We start from the raw sequence: 19,483 nt of genomic DNA on the forward strand, positions 1-19,483 counted from the left end.
GGGAGGAGACAGAGTCAGCCTGTGTTGTCCGTGGGAGTGACTGTATATTCTCTATCCTCCCCGCCCCATCCTCCCACCCCCCTCTCCCAGGAGCACTGCAGATCGAGAACAGTGAGGAGTCTGACCAGGGCAAGTACGAGTGCGTGGCCATGAACACGGCGGGGACACGCTACTCCGCCCCCGCCAACCTCTACGTGCGAGGTAAGCCCAACGTGCCGAATGCTGACTAACCCAGGGCCCACCACCTCTTGCCCACCGAAATGCGGATTTTGACCAGCCTCACCTTTCAGAATGTAAGCCAGAGCCACTAACTGTCAGCAGCAGATATTCTGTCGGAAGTCAAGGTGTGAACACACATTTCCTTGACATGACATTTCGTAACCATGCACCTCACCAGTCCTGACACTGGGGATGAGTGGAAGGTCAGCCAAGATTGTTCAACAATGCCTGATTGAGGAACCAGTCTTTTTGAGAGGAATGTCGATTGTTTTCCTGTTTGTGTTTTCCCCCCCTTTGACAGGACGCAGTTTATGTGATCTCATAACCTAGTGGGGGGCGGGGGGTGTAGAAGATTTTGAACGAGGGCACCCTTTTCAAGTTCTCAAAGGCAATTACAACACCTGTACTAGAAAGGGTTTTATAAACCCCACCATCATGTTTGGTCAGTAGCTGCATCGGTGTATACAAGGAGAAATTTGGTAAACACTTGCTGTACTTCTTCTGACTGATAGCTAGGGCACTACTAACACCTCAGTGTTGGAATACCCCCCAAATCGCAGATAAATTCCTTGGCTCCAGGATAATAGTTATGAGATATTCCTGTTACTGCTCTCAAGACTCAAAGTAGATAAGGACCTCCCCCATGTATTCAGTCATATCTTTAAACGGTCCCTGTTCCTGGCCTATACTGGTGTATTAGTTCACTCCCTACGTGTATTTATCCAAAAATGAAAGATGTTCTGGCTCATCGCGGATAATAACTGTGCTACATCTGTTCTGACTCCATTTCATTTTTTTTCGAGATAAGGTTCACCGCTAAATCCCACGTTGTTTTCACCCCAAAGAACGCTGAATGAGATGAGTCCACAGTGGTGTTTCAGAGTGTACGAGTGAAGTAGTTCTATGAGTAACAATACGTGAAGTAGACCTGGGTCAGATTATTTGAATTTAACCCTTAAAATGCCAGTTTAGCTTTATGAATTTATATCAAACAAAATATATATATATATTTTTTTAAATAACCTCAAACTGTTTTTCACTTTTGACTGGAATTAATTTGAGTATTTATAATGTTTATTTTACAAGGTGTAATGTCAGGTATGTCATTAATTGGTTGTAGATGTAGCCATGCTTCAAAATGACAATATGTTTATTTACTGTATAACTAAAACAGTTTATATGAGGAAAGTACTCTATAAAGCAGGGATCATCAACTCTGGCCCTGGAATCCAAATCCCAATTATTTTCTCTTGAGTAATTGGTGCCTCTGATTGGCCAGGTTGTGTTCACACCTGACTCCCAGGTAAAGGGAGTTTCGAAAACCAGCCGGTCTCGGCCCTCGCGTACCATAAGCTATGAAGCGTGCACAGCCACAATGACAGTGAGCTTTGACGAAGTTCAGACTTATCAGCGTTTATGAAAAACTGAAAGAGCCTTTATTATTCCATAATGGTTTATTTTCTACCCCATGAGCATATTACAATGTTTTTTTTTCATTTGTTTCTTTTTTTATTGCGAAAATATAATAAAACTCCAATAAGTTCTGTTTTCACCGAAACAAATAAAAAAATGTTGAGCATTATTTTTTGCTGGGTTGTAGTTGTACCAATAAAATGCATTGTAGAGGAATATGGTACACTAGAATCTGATGAATAGGATTCAAAGTCAGCATTGAGGGGAGTCATGCGGCGGTGTTGCTTCTCTATAAGAATTGTCATTGCTTTGTTTAAGCAATCGCCTCAAAAGCATTGTTGACAGACAAGTATCATCCACAGGTATTGCAGCAACGAGGCAAGAGATGCCTGCTAATCATGCCGTGCCAATTAAATAGCTATTAGTGTTATTGCCGGCCTATTCAGAACACATTATATGGAGTCTAATCTTAATCAGTCCCTGCTGCATAGTCCAGCTAGAGTAATTTTTATGGCCATTTTCTGACCCCCACCTACAACCACTGCCACCATTGTATAACATTAGCCGCATCCATTTTGCCATAATGGCGAATGAGAGTCTGTGAGATTCATATTGATATCTTCCTTAGGGAGCCGAATGACAGTCCTAGCCAGTGAGCTCTGTTGAGCTGGAAAGAGATTGGTTATCCTTGACTACCTGACCGTACAACTGTCAGGTAGAGAGTGGGGGGAATGGGGGAGGGGGGCTCCACGAAATGAGTGAGAGGATCCATACCCTCCATGAATCATATGAATCGTCTCCAAACCACTTTCATGTCAGGCTCACAGGGAAAGTGTGTGGAAATGTGATTTATTAAAGGCTTCAGATCTGCCTCTGCAGTAATCTTCACAAGAGTCACACGTCTGCATTGGCGCGGATGTAATAAATATGGAATTAAGATCTGTCGTGAGATGCCTGGCCTTAAATGTGCGAATGCAACAATGTTAGTGAGTCATCGTGATCGGCTTTTTTTATGTGCTCGTGTTATGTACCAGTAGGTGTTTTCTTTTCCCATTTTAAACATGTTCTCAGGATAAATATGAATCGAAATCGTGTGTACACTTTTAAAGGGGAAGAATTATGCATCCAAATTGGCTTTTAGAACTTGAAGAACGTGCTTTAATAAAGGCCAGAGTGCAAAGCTGCTTCAGTTTTGTTTCATAAGTAGTGAAAAAAATCCAGGTTTGTTTACCCTCCTTCCCAACATTCACAGTGGCGTTTTGTTCTTTTTGGCAAACTCAGCTTTCGCTCTTCATTACACGGAGCTCGAGGTAATCGATTAACAAATTCATTTATCGGCAAATACAGCTTCTGTAATCAGAGAGAAGCTCACACACGGCGGGTCTCCACTAACAACTTATGCATTGCAGCTTTCAAAGGGAAGAGGATCTCTCCTGTCCGACTCTGTTGTCTTCTTTTTGCGGATGTCTGTGTGAACTAACACAACCTATTTGTCTCTTCAGGCACCTGCTGCACCAGCTTTGTCTTCCCTTGTTTTCACGTGTGGCTGGGGTAGTATGGGGGTGGGGGGGTCACAAATCTTTCGGTTTTCTTTGCTTTATCTGTCCGTCGTCCTTTTCTTTACCTGTCTGTGCCTGTCTTTTCTTTTTCGTGGAGTTCATTGTCTTGCTTCTGAGCTTCTGTGACAGAAGACTCCACCAGTATGGGGTTACGAGTCACGTATGCAGTATACGTGTGCACCTGTTCGCCAGACGCTTATCCTGCAATGAAAAGAAGTTGACCATTTTGACCATTGTCCGCTCTCGTTCATGTTTTCACGTGACTTGTCAAAACGTATTGCAAGATTCGACATGTCTGTGTTTCACCAAGCTTTTCGTCCTGCCAGTGCCATTTTGTGCGTGTGGTGTGTCTGAGGGTAGTTGGTGTCCACGTATGTATAGGTGTGTACGTGCATACAAGCTTGAGTGCAGTTTGTGTGTTTGTGGATACCTACAGTACCACTGAAGGCACAGCTCAACCGAATACATCCATTATTACCTGAATCTGTTGGATACAGTGTCTTTCTTGTGTGTATTGAGTATGGGTATACATTCAGTGACCACTTTATTAGGTGGACCTATACACCAGCTTGTGAAGGAAAATGTTTATTCAGCCGCTCATGTAGCAGCAACTAAATGCATAAAAGCATGCAGACATGGTCAAGAGGTTCAGCTGTTTTTTCAGACCAAAATGTCAGAATGGGGAAGAAATGTGATCAAAGTGACTTTGATCATGGAATGACTGTAGGTGCCAGACAGTGTGGTTAGAGTATCTCAGAAACTGGGTTTTTTTTTTGTGTGGGTTTTTCACAACAGTCTCTAGACTTTGCAGAGAATGGTGTGAAAAACCAAAAACATACAGTGAGCAGCAGTTCTGTCAAAAGAGAAGGGCAAGACTGGTCAAAGCTGAAAGGAAGGTGACAGTAACACAAATAATCATGCAACAGTGGTATGCAGAAGAGCATCTCTGAACACACAATTGCATTTTAGTTGCTGCCACATGATTGGTTGATTGAATATTTGCATTAACAAGCTGGTGTGCAGGTCTACCTAATAAAGCGCTCACTGAGAGTATGTTCTGTTCAGTGGCTTGGTAAAAAAAAAAAAGTCAACGGACAGAATACATTCTTCCAGGTTGTGAGTGTCTGAATTTTGTTTGAATGTAAAATGGAGTGTTACAGTGATGACTTCTTTTTCTAGGCTAACCTGGAAATATATTCCATCATGGGTTCCCTCGGCAGAATTCCCGTGCTTTTTTTTCCCCACAGGGATTTCATTTTCTGCCAAACTTATGGTCTGTGGTTAACGTAAGCTTGTGAGAGTTTCACGTTTCGTTCAACAAGTTAAAGTACATCCGTTAATATCTCAATAGTGAATTTCAAAGCGTTGTGTGCTTTTAAAAGGAAAGTTGCAAGCACGTTGCTGCAGTGTATTGCAACTACGACAGCATGTCGTAGTTGACATGTCCCCTGCTGGCGGGCTACTATGAAACTTGAATGGCCGCTGGCAGAATGTGACCGTTCTTGTGGTTTCAGTATAGCAACTTGCTTTTTTAACAGCTATATAAATATATGTACATAACCGCTTCGAAATTTGTGGTTTAGTTAATAACTGATGTATTTTAGCTCATAGAACAAAACCCAATCTCTCTTAAGCTTACATTATACACAGACCTTATTTTCGATAGAAAACAAAATCCCAATGGGAAAATGCATTGGGAATCTGCAGAGGGAATCCATGACTCAAAAATGCTTTCGGGTTTTAGGACTATAAACTGGAGCACTCTATTGACCTCACCAGCAAGAAGTAAGTATCCAAGGCTGTTGTCCTTCAGTGGTGGTAGACATCCGGTGAGAAGTCCTCACAAGTCAGGCAAAGGGAGAGTGTATATGTGTGTGTTTGTTGATGTTCTGTGCTGTTGCTTCCATCTTGTTTAAGTCACTCTCTCTTTTATGGATAAGCAGAAGATTGGCCTGTTTTACTCTCTCTGTGTTTCTCCTTGTCTTCTTCCTCTTTTTTCTCTCCTGTTTTGTTTCTTTTATTTTTATTTTGCCTTCCTTCCATCACCATCGCACCCTGCCATCCAAAAACAATCCAAAACCCACCTCTCAGATCAGCGGGAAGGTTGGTCCTTTTCACTTGTTTTCCCTCCTACGCCGCGGGCACACCGGAGCCAGCTCCTCGCTGGGTGCCACAGGGGCCCCTTCTGCCTTCTCTCGGGGCCCGGCCTCCGCCCCGAAACTCCGACAGTGCACCCCAGACCCCGCCCACCTCCCCCCCTGTCCTCCCGCCCCCTCTCCGTCACTGTGCTGGTCGTCCCTCCCCCCGTTTGTTTCAAGTGAGAATGCCTGCATGGGTCCCCCGCCTCGTCATTCCCCCCTCTGCCCTCGCACAACCCCGAGCGCTGCACCCGAGACGTGTCTGCTCACGCCATTCCCTTTTTCTTTTAGTCTGGACCCACTGCACAAGCCCTGCTTTACTGCACACCATGGGCTCCGTTTGTAGTTTTTTTTCCTGTTTTTGTAGTTCCTTCCTCCGTTTGTAATTTTTTTTACTCCGTTTGTAGTTCCTTCCTCCGTCTGTAGTTCCCCACACCCTGCCTGAGCCCAGCGTGACTCCTCACCTTGTTTGTCCCTGTTCTTGGAAACCTGACTGTTGCCTCGTCTCGCCTGTTCGTCCCACTCTTTTTTGGGAAGCCCAAATATTTTTTATGGTAATACATGTATCATATGAGGACAGCAGTACAGCCTGGCCTTTTGACAGCCCAAAGAGTGCAGTCTTACATTATGGTAGGGTAATGCGGCCAAGTTCAGGCCGCAGAGATGAGCACATTTCTCAAGCGTGAAGGATCACCCCAGTTAACACACAAAGTTCAAATTTAAACGAGCACAATTTTTCCCCCCAGACTCAACCGCTGAGCCCTAATTATTAAGCAATGTCATTTTATTCTAGTTAACAGTGAAAAGCTTTTTTTGAGTTTTCTGAGTATTTAATCTCTTTAAAGCAGCTTGGATTGTTTGTTTTGGAATCTGGCGTTTGTGGGCTCCAGATTTGGGTCTGAGAACAAAGGAGGCGGAAAGCAGAGAGACAGCGAGTTCATTTTAAAATAATTTCTGCTCAAACCCCCTGCTTTTTTTTTTGCCCACCATCTTCTAAAGCCGAAAAGGTTTGAGCTCACAAAATGCTCCTCTGCAGGGGAGGAAATAGAAATCCTTTTTTACCCCCTCCCTTTCCTTCATCCTATATTTTCTCCTTTAATGCCACTTCTGTTGTCCTCTGTGGCAAATCGGCTTTGAAATATAGAAATATTGAAATCAGGCTCTGGGCTCCCAACATTTTGATTGCTGCCAAGTGTGACATCCCAGAAATAGAAGCTGTTAATAAGGCTTCCTAAAGTGCACACTGAGGAAGTGTTTTCTCAGCTATGCATTTTAACCTTAATTCATCGTTCACATCCTCCTCTCGCCGGCGTTATCTTCGCGTCTCAAAATGGCCGCTGAGCCTCACCTAGCTCATTCCCCATTTCTTGTGTCAGTTTCACGCCATTCCTTAATGTTTGTGGCTTTTACCGCGCCACCCCTTGCTGCGGTACGGACGCAGGCCCATCTGTTAGCTCGGCCCACACCGGAGGACAGGAGTTAGACTGTAGACTCCGGCCTTCTCTGCTGGAAGCCAGACCGCTAATTTATTCACGTCCCGTTTAAGGGTTTACATTTTAAATAACGAAACGCTGGAAGGTAAATGCAGCAATCGATGAGAGCTAATTGCAGAGCGGATCACCGGGGTGAATTCCGCCGTCAGAGACGAGTTTGGCTGCACGGGAAACTTCACCCTCCTTCTGCTTCTTGTTTAACTGACGTAACACGCTGAAAGCCCCCCGTGCTCTCCTCTCCTCTGCTTGCCGAGACGCCCCGTTTTTCCACAACCGCTACACGGGGTTATGCGGGAAACCCGCACCCTGCTGTTAAAAGGACGGCGATACGGCTTTGTCCAGGGTACGGTATAGAGCGATGCCTCTTGGGGTAAGATGCCCTTCAGATGCCCCTGCACCCTGTAGTGAAACCGGAGAGTTGTGTGACATCCAGCTGGGGTAGGAATTACATCACCCCCTCGAGGTTACGGTAGAACAAGAAGCCATTAAGCCAACCCCTCCACCAATCCGAAAAAAGGGAGTCAGTGTCAGTTACTCGACGTCCAAGCATTATGCATGTAAATGATTTGAATATCTCTGGGTGATGTACGTGACAATGTATGTCGACGTATGTTTTTTTACCCAGTTTTTGTCTCATCGGATTCTTATTCTTAGTCCACTGTTGGAATAGCGCGTCATTATCATGTGCTGCGTGAGCAGCTTACAAACCGGCCTGACACGTGTCACCACATCAGCTTTCGCTCTCCGCGGTTTTAACGAGGACGGGGAGGCGGCGCTGGAACATCACAGGCTGCCGCAGCGCCGCGTCACGGCCTCCTTACTTCTCGCCCCCCTCGTTAAACGCGCCGCAGAATCTCCGGGAGCTCTCGGGGCACAACATCAGAGAGAGCTGGCGTCTGCCCGCCAGAGCGCTTTCAGAGTTTGCGGTGCGGCGTTTGAGCCTTCCAGGCGACAGACGGGGGTTCCTCGGGGCTCGGCCACGGAGAGCCACAAAGGGCTGCTGTAATTGTATCTGTGTAGTTTTTTCACACTCCCAAACCGACACACCGCCCCTAGGCCTCATAGCAGGTGACTTCACAGGACTGTCGTGGTCCGGTTCTGATTGTAGCCTGACTGCAGGATAAAGAGTATTAAAGCATGTCGAACATTTGCAGAAAAGGGCTGTCTCTTTGGATTTTTATATATATATGTTGTATATTCCAGAGCTTGGTGAAATTCATAATTGTTTTGGTTTCAAATACTTTTCTGTGCTCAATTGATCTAGCCTGGTGAAATTGAGCCAACCAAGAGGACCAGAAAATAGGGTTTGCACTTTTTGAGTATTTCACTCAATTACAGGTTCAATTACAGCAGACGAGCTGAGTTAAGCATAAAAGTATTTGAATCCAAAACAATTACATATTAGACCCAGAATTGAAATATTCACATATTTATAGGCGAGGCAGCGTCAAGGGTTGTATTTGAAGGGCATTTTTTAAGGACAATTTAAGCGGGCGCAGCATTCATTTGTGTTATCCATTGTCACGCCGGCATGCTTCCGTTGCAGATTGTGTGTTGTCAGCGGGCTGATGCTCGCCTTGCCTCCCAGCTTCTGCATGCCTTGCTTGAGAGCATCCACATGCTTAAGGACTGCCATCCCCTCCTCCCCTTCTTCCCCTATCTCAGGCCCCGAATGCACCTCTCCTCCCTCTCTCTTTCCCCGCGAGCTGCCTCTGACCTGCAGCATGCCCACGATCAGAGGATCAGTGTCTGCTTCACATGAGCTTCCTGCACTAATTTCGCCTTCGACGCACTTTGAACACCTACGGTCAGCCCCAGCAGATCAGTCACCCGGCCACGCCCCAATCCTGACGTCTCGGGCGTGGTTTTTTCCCCCCCGAGACCCCTTTTGCTGTCCAGCAGACCTTTGTCATCCTAACTCGAGATAGCCATCATGTTGTGACCATTTTCCATTGTCCATGGATAACATCATCTTGTTTATTTACACAGTGACTAACTCAGACTTTCTCTTACACTACCCAGCACGTTAAAGTCCCCCCGAAGGGTTTCCTGTACAGTGACAGAACATTCACCCTAATCTCTCACTCCTTAACAAAGACACTGAGTTATAGTACAGGCCGGAAATGGATTTACAAAAAACAAGGCAAACAAAATGTTTGTGCAGAATCTCAGGGTTTATGTGATCTACATCAATGTCTCACACAACCGCACACATGCCCACACACACACAGCTTTAAATATTGTCAAGTCACACGGTTACTGAGCACAGTAATGTCCTGGACAGTACTAAAAACAATCAATAATTTACTAATTAACCAATTTGCTGGGAGTTTTGCAAAACAAATTACAGCCAACAGGGTTTCTTCAAAGTACTGCACGAGCAAACAGAGAAACGGAGGCCTTCTCTGCTTTGGCAATACACGGACAAAACCCTGTTGGCTTTGCAAAAGGGCCCACATATTGGATAATCACGAAACAGGGGAAGGGGATATGTAAATGCAGATTTCCTTCAAATTATGGAAATCAATTTTTTTGGGTTATCTGCAACTGGGTCTTCAGATAAATCCCGCAATGTATTCTTCCTGTTATTCCCATGTCCTTCAGTTCCTTCTCGGAGGGCTTAGAGCTGGGAGCATAGTTTCTTAACAGAGGCCTCCCCTACACACAGAGCTTGTTACATTCAAGTCACATGAACACTGAGATTCTTCCCTCTGATACAAAAAAGCCAAATTTGTCCCCGGCATGTTTCAAATTTATCTTCAAGATACAGTATCAGTTTGCCTGCCGACAAACCGGGCTGTCAGATAAATATGTATTTATCTTCCTTCGTCCTTTTTCTTATGGTAAGGAATTGACCCAAGTATTTTAAACACCTGCTGATGAAAGTAAAGTTTTTACATTATTTATATGACTATTTTACTTGTGTTTTGAGGCACATACAGAAGTCTGCAGTGCATTTGTCCTCACGGGCTTTCTGCTAAAGTGAAGAAATAATTGTGGTTAGCGATTATTTTTAGCTTCTCTCCCAATTGGCATTGGACTGTTGCTTGCAAGAGATTATAGATTACCGAATTTTCTTTGAGGGGAGTGAAAAAGAGGAGCGGGGAAAAAAAGAAGAAAGAAAGTTGTGAAGGTCTGTGAGAAGCTCCACTGGAGCGGCTTGATACAAGTGCTGCAGACTGTCTGTCTGTCTGTCTGTCTGTATGTGTGTGTGGGTGCGTGTGTGCGCGCGAGTGTGTGCGCACAAGTTTGTGTGCCTACATGCATGTTAGTAGACAAATGAGAGAGGAATGGGAAGGCCCGGTTTTTGCTGTTCTTAAAGACAAAAAAGAAATTATAAAGAAGTTAACTGTTCCTATTCTGATGGTCCTCACTTCCCTTAAAGCCTGAGACCAGCCACCCTTCATAGCATCAGTTGCTCCTTCAGACAGAAAGCTCCAGATTGAAAAGCACTTATTTGCATGTGCAGCCAATGCTCATACTCCAAATTCACACTTTGATCTTTTGCCACAGTGACAAACTAGAAGAGCACTTAACTGGAAAGTGGAAACTCTGCGGTATGTCTTCCAGTAAATGCCGCCTTCAGAGTTTGAGCCTTTTAACTGCTCTATGGCTGAGTTTCAGAGTCGACTTTATTTAAAATGTGCTCATGCTAAATGGGAGGGAAAAAAAATGTGATGTCGTTCCAGGTCATTTCTTCCAGAGACGCATCATTAGTCGCTCGTGCTCGCTCCCCTCCGCCGTCCGGCTACACTGACGGGTGTGCTCGTCTCCATGGGAACGATTAGTAATATCAGCTCATATGCATATTGAGGCTCGGAGTCGGATCTGCCAGTGGACTCCCATTCAGATAGAGACTGAACATATTGCCATAAGGCAATAATGCAACAGCAACATTTTAAGACGCACATTCTTAAGTTAACTGCCCAGTTATCAGCAGGCCTCTTTCAGAGCCTCCTTTGGGTAAGGAGCCCACCCGTTTCACAGAGCAGGAACTGACGTTGACGCCATGCCATGACATAAAAGGGAAGGATATTGTTTCCGTTCACAAGCCTTTATAACAAATTTATATTCCCTCCCTCTTATGCTCATGGCAGAATCCAGTAGTCTAATAATACTACTACTAATAATAATAATAATAAAATGTATTCAATCTTTTTACAAGACTAAGCCATAAACAGTGCATACAAGCATCAAAACCCAGCCATACAAATAGGCACCATACAAGCAGAACACAGAACACAACAACCGCCGCACACAGCGATTAAAAGCAAGCTTAGCCACAAGGCAGCAGCGACATTAAAGAAGCACTCGGCATAGGTGTTAAAGGCTTTTTGTGAAGCTGTAGGTTTTCAAGAGTTTCCTGAATCTACCCAGAGTGGGCACATATTTTAGTTTGTCAAGCAGCGCGTTCCACAGTTTCAAAAGACTATATGACACAGGGAGGCAAATCCTATATAAAATGCTCTTTTGTTGAAATCCTCACATTGTCTCAGAACCCCAGTCTTGTTTGGAATCTTTATACCTACCCTTCCCTTCCTTACAGTACATTCGCACTGAGCAAATTTTGAAGGCTATGTCAACAGAGACCCAGGAAAGACTTTGACAAACATAAAGCCGACGTTGAAGCCCTGGAGGAACGGGTAATGGGGGATGTGTGAATGTGGATTTTGAGCCTAGGAATGAATTCACGCTAAAGCGAGAGCCAAACAGACAAACACGGGCCTTCCGTAGCCTCAGCGGCCGTAACATCCGCACCCCCCTGCCGCCCCACTGACACACATCTGCTGGTCTCCTTGGCAGTCCGCCGGGTGCCGCCCCGCTTCTCCATCCCGCCGACCAACCACGAGGTGATGCCGGGGGGCAGCGTCAACCTCACCTGCGTGGCAGTGGGGGCTCCCATGCCCTACGTCAAGTGGATGGCGGGCTTGCAGGAGCTGACCAAGGAGGACGAGATGCCCGTGGGCCGCAACGTGCTGGAGCTGACCAACATCCGCGAGTCCGCCAACTACACATGCGTGGCCATCTCTTCGCTGGGCATGATCGAGGCCACCGCGCAGATCTCTGTCAAAGGTGAGCTCTCCGTCGGCCTCGGGGGAAGGGCACTGGGCGGCCTGTAGCGTAGTGGTTAAGGTAAATGACTGGGACATGCAAGGTTGGTGGTTTTAATCCTGGTGTAGCCACAATAAGATCCGCACAGCCGTTGGGCCCTTGAGCAAGGCCCTTAACCCTGCATTGCTCCAGGGGAGGATTGTCTCCTGCTTAGTCTAATATACTGTACGTCGCTCTGGATAAGAGCATCTGCCAAATGCCAATAATGCAATAATGGAGTTGGGAGACAAGGCGATAGGGTCGATCTTAACCCTTTCAAGGAAAACGCGGACATTTCTGGAAATGTAAATGTTTTTTCCAAGACTTAGACGAAATGTTCGATGCCTTGCTATTGACTCCTATAGGCTTCAAGTCTTTGTGCGAAGCTAACACATTATGCTAACATGGAACTTGTGCCAGTAAATGCGCAAAAATCTAAATCGAACATCTCGTCTAAATCTGGGTAAGTCGGAAAAAAGGATCTCGATTATATATGTTCAATTATTTGCTAAATTGGGGCTGTAGGTTTGCACATAATGTATACACTATGAAGTGAAATGTGTTCTTTGTGTTGTCTAAATATCAACTGCTACTCATATTCTATGCTTTAATCCAGTTAAATGCATATGGCTGAATGAGTAATAGGAATCCATTCAGACCGCATTCATTGGTTGGAATGAAAACCTGCATAGACACAGCCCTCCGTGGCAAAGAATTTGAGACCACTGCTTTAAAGGTGTACGATTGTAACTATGTGATTAAGATGTTCTTACCGTAATGTTAATGTTAATGTAACAATCATTACTGGTAATCAAAGGCTGTTCACTGATGCTGAATTTAGAAAAATCATTCCAGAATACCTGCTTTTCAAAGGGTTAGAGCCTGTGAATTAGAATTAGCCGCTAGCATAAAGACCGAAAACGGTGCTCCACAATGGCTTGTGTTTTGAAAATCACCACAATCAGTCTGTGTGGACTTGTGCCTGGAAGGGAAGAATAGCAGGGAGTTCATTGAATTCAATCTCAGCTCTCAGGGAATCTGCATTCAAAACAAAATTCATGAGCATAGTTTGTGCTTGATTAATGTATTTCGAGAGGATGTGGGAATGGTTCCAGAGCACTTTGTTTTCAATGGTTATTTGACCATTATACACACAGTACAGTGCAGTCTGTAAGTATTTGGACATTGGTACAATTTCTGTTCTTTTGGCTCTGCACTCCAGCATATTGGATTTGAAATGAAGCAGTTTGTTCTGGTAAGCCTATTGTTTGTCCTCTGTCTATAATATGTTTTTCTTCTTATTTCTCTGCCTCATAACGGTTTCCTTTACTTTCATTGGCACAACTATGGCCCTCATATTGACAAAGGCCAATAACTGACTCCAGCGGCACTCAAAAGCCTAGAATCGAGACTAGATACTGAAAGTTTATTTTACCTGCACTAAGGAGGCTATTGAATCCACCTGACCATTCAGAAACAGGTGAGAGGCCAACTGTCAAAGTATTGTTACATTACATTACATGAATGGCATTTGGCAGACTCTCTTATCCAGAGTGACGTATTGTGGTCCCCTAAAATGGGGGGGGGGGATGCGGGACGTGTATACAAGGGAAATTAAAGGTGACAGTCTGCACTTTAAGGTCATATTCATTGTTTCATTCCAAATTCAATGTGCTGGAGTATAGAGTCAAAAGAACACAAATTGTACCACTTTCCAAATACTTACAGACTGCATGGTATGTGCACTCATTTCATATTTGTTTCAGTTTTTGGATTGATCAAAATGGATTATTGACTTCACTGTAAATTCACTGCTTCATTCAAAGCTTCTTGCCCCGCAAGCCCCCAGAGGGTATAATTTCTCTGCAGAAGACGCCTATATTTTGAATGTGTTTTGTCATCATATACCTCACATAGCAGGGACGGCCAACATTTGTCCAGGAGTGTGTTTCCGATTAATATCAGTGACCATTTGAGGCCTGAGAAACCAGGTGAGCTGTGTTAGCTGCTTAATCAACTGCTTAAATTGATCAATTATGTAACAAGAAAAAATAGCATAGCGTGAAGCTCTTCTGAAACATGGTTGAGCATCCTTGCACTATGGCTGGCTCCCCTCTACAGCATTCTTGGCTGTGTTTAAATTGTTATGTTTTGGTACGGAGTTGTCCTTAAATCTGTCCTCAAGTGTGTTAGCTAGAGCAAATAGATATATTTTATATTCCGGATTTTGGTCAAAAGGGCAGTATCTGGTACTTCAAGGTTTAAGAACATAAATCTTATCGTGTTATGAATTCTTTCACTACAACATTATCAGTCTGGCCGAGTTCAAGAAAGAAAATAAAATCTCACCCCATTTTCGACTTGTCTTGTGAAAAATTTCTCCAGCCAGCACAACTCCTACATTATCTCTCAGAGAGATAACGCATGCAGCTGCCCTTTTGAGAAGCAGTTGGTCCTGCTGCTGAGAAGAAACTAAACACGAACACCACGTACACCCTTGGCCAAACAGGAGTCTCGAAGCATAACAGTATAGCTTATGCATCCTGAAAGTCAATATTCATACCAAGAGGTGCTAATCAGTGGTGTCAGTTCTCAAAGAATTATCTGTCGATCGTGGCAATTTAGGGATTACGATATTGTCAAGTTAAACGAAAGGCATACGGTCTTTTGGTTATCCTGCGTGTCGAGGCAGAACAGATCTCCGGACTTCTGCAAAGCCAATGCTGCATCGCCCTAGTCCCTTTGGCTGTATCAAACAGTTTCAGCCCGGCCCCTCTTTAAAGGATCGATTTGGATTCGCGTGGCACCACAAGCATACAATAGGGAAGCAATTTACTGTAATTTGTCGGTGGAATTCTATTACAATTGTGGCGGTTTCCATTTGGCTGCGCAATGCATGAATGGGATGAAAACTGCATCAGGTCCAGACCCGCATTCCATTTGCATTGTAGAAAAATGATGCAAATTGTCAGCTTTCGCAGTTCAACAAATATATTTGAAATCCTATGTGTATGATACCTCGTTCCTCCTGTTGTTTAACTCCTCGCAAGAGTACAGTTTGCAGAGGAACTAATACCAGCAGTTGAATATTAATGCTTTCGCATCTATTTGACTTTGACGGATGTTTGCTGTTGCCGTTTTGGAAATGGAAAATTATCACATTTGCATTTATTTCTCACATTCACCCTGATATCATTTCATAACCTTAAGGGCTGCTTTACATGTTTATGGGTGCATTTTGTTAAAATTCAAAAAGGCAGTTTGCTAGTTCAGTGTTTATTTTAAATAATAATAAATCATTTTTGTGTATTTAAAGAGGCAGATTGTGTCTCCAATACAAATATAAAACATGGCGGTTCACAGTTCCTTTTGTCCACTGAAGGAACACATTGCGGCATTGTTAAAAGTGTATAAGGGCATGGTCCTTGATTTGAGACGCTGTGAGCCTGGCGGTATTATTGCTGACAGGGTAGACTTGCATTAGTAGCGCTGTCAGTCAGCCTCAGTGATCTTTCACAGCCAACGAGACAGGTCAGCAAGAAGCTGGTCATTAACTTGTGCCAGACCTGGGTCGATTACGTAATTGTTTTGAATTCAAATACTTTTCTGTGCTCGATTGATCTTGCCTTGAACCAACCAAGAGGAGGTTGGGTTTGCACTTCTCTGAGAGTATTTCATAGGTTCCGATACACCAGACAAGCTCAGTAAAGTGTGGAAAAATATTTGAATCCAAAACAATTCTGGACAATTCTGACCCTAGTCTGATGCTGTGAGCCTGGCGGTATTCTCTGACAGGGTAGACTTGCATTAGTAGTGCTGTCAGTCAGCCCCCATGCTTTTTCACAGTTGGGTCAGCAGGAAGCCGGCCTTCAAAGGTACTATAGGTAAGATTTTCATGTTAAAACATTGGCACAAGGCCATTGTAAATCCCTTCCTATTGTTGAAAAAGGCTCACTGACATGTTTCAAAATATACAGTTTACAGACCGACACTCATTGTATAGCTGCACAATAAATCAAGCTCATCATTTGAAAATTGGTTCTAATTGCCACAGCCAATGTCATGGGGCGGGGGTGGGGTTCAATGTTAGCACGTTCACAGAGAAGGGGGAGGGATAAACAGTGTTGAGGGTGTTTGTTGCTGCAATTCCTCTCTTGACCGTTACAAGTCCGAAATTACCCACTGTACCTTTAACGCGCGCTCTGCTGTTCCGCAGCCTTGCCGAAGCCCCCCGCCTCCCTGACCGTCACGGAGACCACCCCCACCAGCGTCACGCTCACCTGGGACTCGGGGAACCCGGAGCCTGTCTCGTACTATGTGATCCAGTACAAGGCCAAGGCCTCGGAGAACGGCTTCCAGGAGGTGGACGGGGTGGCCACCACCCGCTACAGCATCGGCGGCCTCAGCCCCTACTCGGAGTACACCTTCCGGGTCATGGCGGTCAATAACATCGGGAGGGGCCCTCCCAGCGACCACGTGGACGCCCGGACGGCCGAGCAGGCGCCCTCCTCCCCCCCGCTGCACGTACAGGCGCGCATGCTGAGCTCCAGCACCATGCTGGTGCAGTGGGAGCCGCCCGAGGAGCCCAACGGCCAGATCCGCGGCTACCGCGTCTACTACACCACCAGCCACCAGGCGGCGCTCAGCAACTGGCAGAAGCACAACACGGACGACAGCCGCCTCACCACCATCTCCGGCCTCACCACCGACATCACCTACAGCATCCGGGTGCTGGGGTTCACGTCGGTGGGGGACGGGCCCCCCTCCGACGTGCTGCAGGTCAAGACCCAGCAGGGAGGTGAGTGGGTCCTCCGAGTCCAATGGTGGCGCTGCCACTCCGGGTCGGTTTGTCCGGCAAGTCGGAGAGGCCACCTGTCCACCTGTCCTCGTGTCAAACTCCTGCAGGGCCCCAGTGTCTGCAGGTGTTTGTGGTTTCCTTCCAACAAGGAGCCGATTAAGGCCTTGAGAACAAGGTGTGTGGACTCTTTTGCCAATGAAAAGGTCTCTTGTGCCGAAGCACAGCAAAAACCAGCAGACACTACGTCCCTCAATGACAGGAGTTTGACACCCCTTAAGATAAAGCTCTTACACCACAGAACAGAGCTAGGCAACCCTGGTCTTGGAGTCCCAGTGACGTTTCCGGTTTTTGTACCATCTGAACTTGATAACGAGAGTTTGAAGGATGATAAAAAGTCTGAGTCTGAATATTCCGATTACCTCCAGCATATGGTCACCCTGTTCATTTAACCCAATGAATTTAAATGTACCCAGTCATGAACTTAATTGCTTGGATGTAGTGAAAACCAGGAACAGGACCAGGATTGCTTTTGTTGGGAACAAAGCCACAGATCCTGCGATGCCGAACAGAGTAATACATCAGCTCCCGGGTTTAGCCTTCCGCTTATCGGGGGCGAATCGCGAATAAGCGTTCGAGTAGATTGCCCGCGCCCCCGCGCGCGGAAGATCACAAGGCTATCGGCCGATTAATTTACAGACATTTATCAGCCCCTTAGCTTTGCAGCGTTTTTTAAACTTAGTGCCAGACACTGCCTGAGGCAGCGCTCTGCGAGTTCAGGAGGTGGTCTCTCGATAACGGTAAAGCGAAAGCGGTGTTAAGAGGAGAGGAGGAGAACAGACCCGATCGCTGTCTCCTGCTGTCCTCCCCAGTGCCGGCGCAGCCGTCCAGCTTCGAAGCAGAGGCCGAGCTCGACACCCGGATTATGCTGACCTGGCTGTGGCCCGTCCAGGATCCAATCACAAAGTACGAGCTCATGTACTGGGAGGCCGGATCCGGGAACAAGGTATGCACCCCCAGCCCGTACCCGCGCCCATGCCCACTCCCAAACCTCTTATCAAGCACCAGGTACTGGTCTTGATGTAGTCACATTACTATGAATCAGACTGCATCAAATTCATCAACACCCAACACAGTGTGCTACCGTGTAACCTCGCGGGAAAAAAACGAACGGCAAGCTGATCTACGCCCACACTCCCTCCCTCTGTTTCCCGTGGTAAGTGATGAAAGTAGATTTACTGTCCATGTTAGCCTCTGTAGCCGTTAACCTCAGTGTAGGGAATGACTGTTGGAAGCTTGCTACACAGGGACACATGCAATAATGCTATACATCCGGACCCCTGTGGCTGGGTAATCTGCGATGGCCAATAGCAGCTATACAAGTTGTGTGTTGCAACCCTTGGCCGATTAATTAATTGGCATATCTGATTTCTCCACTGGTTCAAAGAAAGGTTCTTCTCATCAATCATCTCGATATAACCTTTTGCAGTCAGATCTGCAATGTGGCCACTGAGAAAGGGGAATTCTCGAAGATTGCTGATCAATACGTCATTATATACACTACAGTAGTTGTCCCGCATGTCTGTATACCCATCACAAATTTTGCTTTGGCATTTAAACTTTTTGAAAGGCGCACACAGTCTCCTTTTTCCCTGCATGCCTTGGGAGTTCATTTAATGTGACCCCATAATAATTTATGTTTTATATCATGTTTCCCCCATCTAAATATGTGCTGGAATAGATGGCAGCCAGTTGAAGCTAAGTCACTGTTTTTGGAGAGCATCACAGCATGCAGGTTTTGATTTTGCTCAGTCGTTTGGCAACCATCATAGTTTCATTTGTTTAAACTTTTGCTCATAACTTGTTGCGGGGGATGTTTATTCTGTAACTTAACTTAATTTGTTTACATTTACAAAACTATTGCTTTCTGTCCCCAAGGCAGAAGATGTGACAACGGTTCAGAAATGAGCCTGTAGCTCGGGTTTTTGCATGCATTCACCAGCGATTCTAATCACACACATCAATATCTGCCGTCACAGTAGGAAATACCAACCCACTGTCCAAGCCTCAGTGACACAGCTGGCCAGTCTGGACATGCTAACTGTGTAGCTGATGACACTAGCTTGTCCTATTTTACTCCTACTGCCTTTAAGTATTGCTGTCATTACAGGGGCGGTGTTGTAATTTTTTCCTCTTTTACTGAAAACACTTTGTGCCACTTTCTGTAATGGCACGGGCCAAATGAATGTGATGTTAATGCACCGCACAACGCTGACACCAAAGTGCGATTGGCGCTTGTGTTCAGTGGGATACAATGCTTGAATAATGTTGTCACTTTGTTCTTCCACAGTTCCACGTCACCTTCAACCCTGCCGGCTCCTACGCTGTGGAAGGCCTGAAGCCAGACACCCTCTATATGTTCTCCCTGGCAGCCCGCTCCGAAGTGGGCCTAGGGGTCTACACTCAGCCTGTAGAGGCCCGAACTGCACAGTCCAGTAAGTCAACCCCCTCCCCTCCCCTGACCCAAACGCCTACACCTTCTACTTCCCACTCTGCTGAGCAGGAGATGGCCCCTCTATCACATTTGGCTTTTTGAGCCTCTGAAATCTTTTTGTGCCACAGTTAGCTCCTAAACAAAGGGACAGCTTTGTTCACTGACAAAATGGTGCCAAGGTACGTTCACTGTGGAGAAATGCATTGTGGTTTTGTGATTGAAAATGCGTATGAGAAACGTGCTCTTGAAAACTGCACGTTTTCTGATCCGATACGCTTGTG

The 19,483-nt window shown here is 45.6% G+C and overlaps 1 protein-coding gene across 4 annotated transcripts in view; it reads left to right on the top strand.

Moving 5' to 3' along the window:
* The window catches only part of ptprfa (protein tyrosine phosphatase receptor type Fa), a 168,649-nt gene that overhangs the window by 80,086 nt on the left and 69,080 nt on the right, over nucleotides 1-19,483 (top strand). For all 4 annotated transcript variants that reach the window (XM_061240147.1, XM_061240148.1, XM_061240149.1 and 1 more), the window contains exons 6-10: nucleotides 91-201; nucleotides 11,626-11,895; nucleotides 16,130-16,711; nucleotides 17,581-17,714; nucleotides 19,059-19,203. In XM_061240147.1, the coding sequence (XP_061096131.1) occupies nucleotides 91-201; nucleotides 11,626-11,895; nucleotides 16,130-16,711; nucleotides 17,581-17,714; nucleotides 19,059-19,203 (1,242 nt within the window). The remainder of the gene's footprint in view (nucleotides 1-90; nucleotides 202-11,625; nucleotides 11,896-16,129; nucleotides 16,712-17,580; nucleotides 17,715-19,058; nucleotides 19,204-19,483) is intronic.

The sequence above is a fragment of the Conger conger genome, chromosome 4, assembly GCF_963514075.1.
Source record: "Conger conger chromosome 4, fConCon1.1, whole genome shotgun sequence".
In the NCBI taxonomy this organism is placed as follows: Eukaryota; Metazoa; Chordata; class Actinopteri; order Anguilliformes; family Congridae; genus Conger; species Conger conger.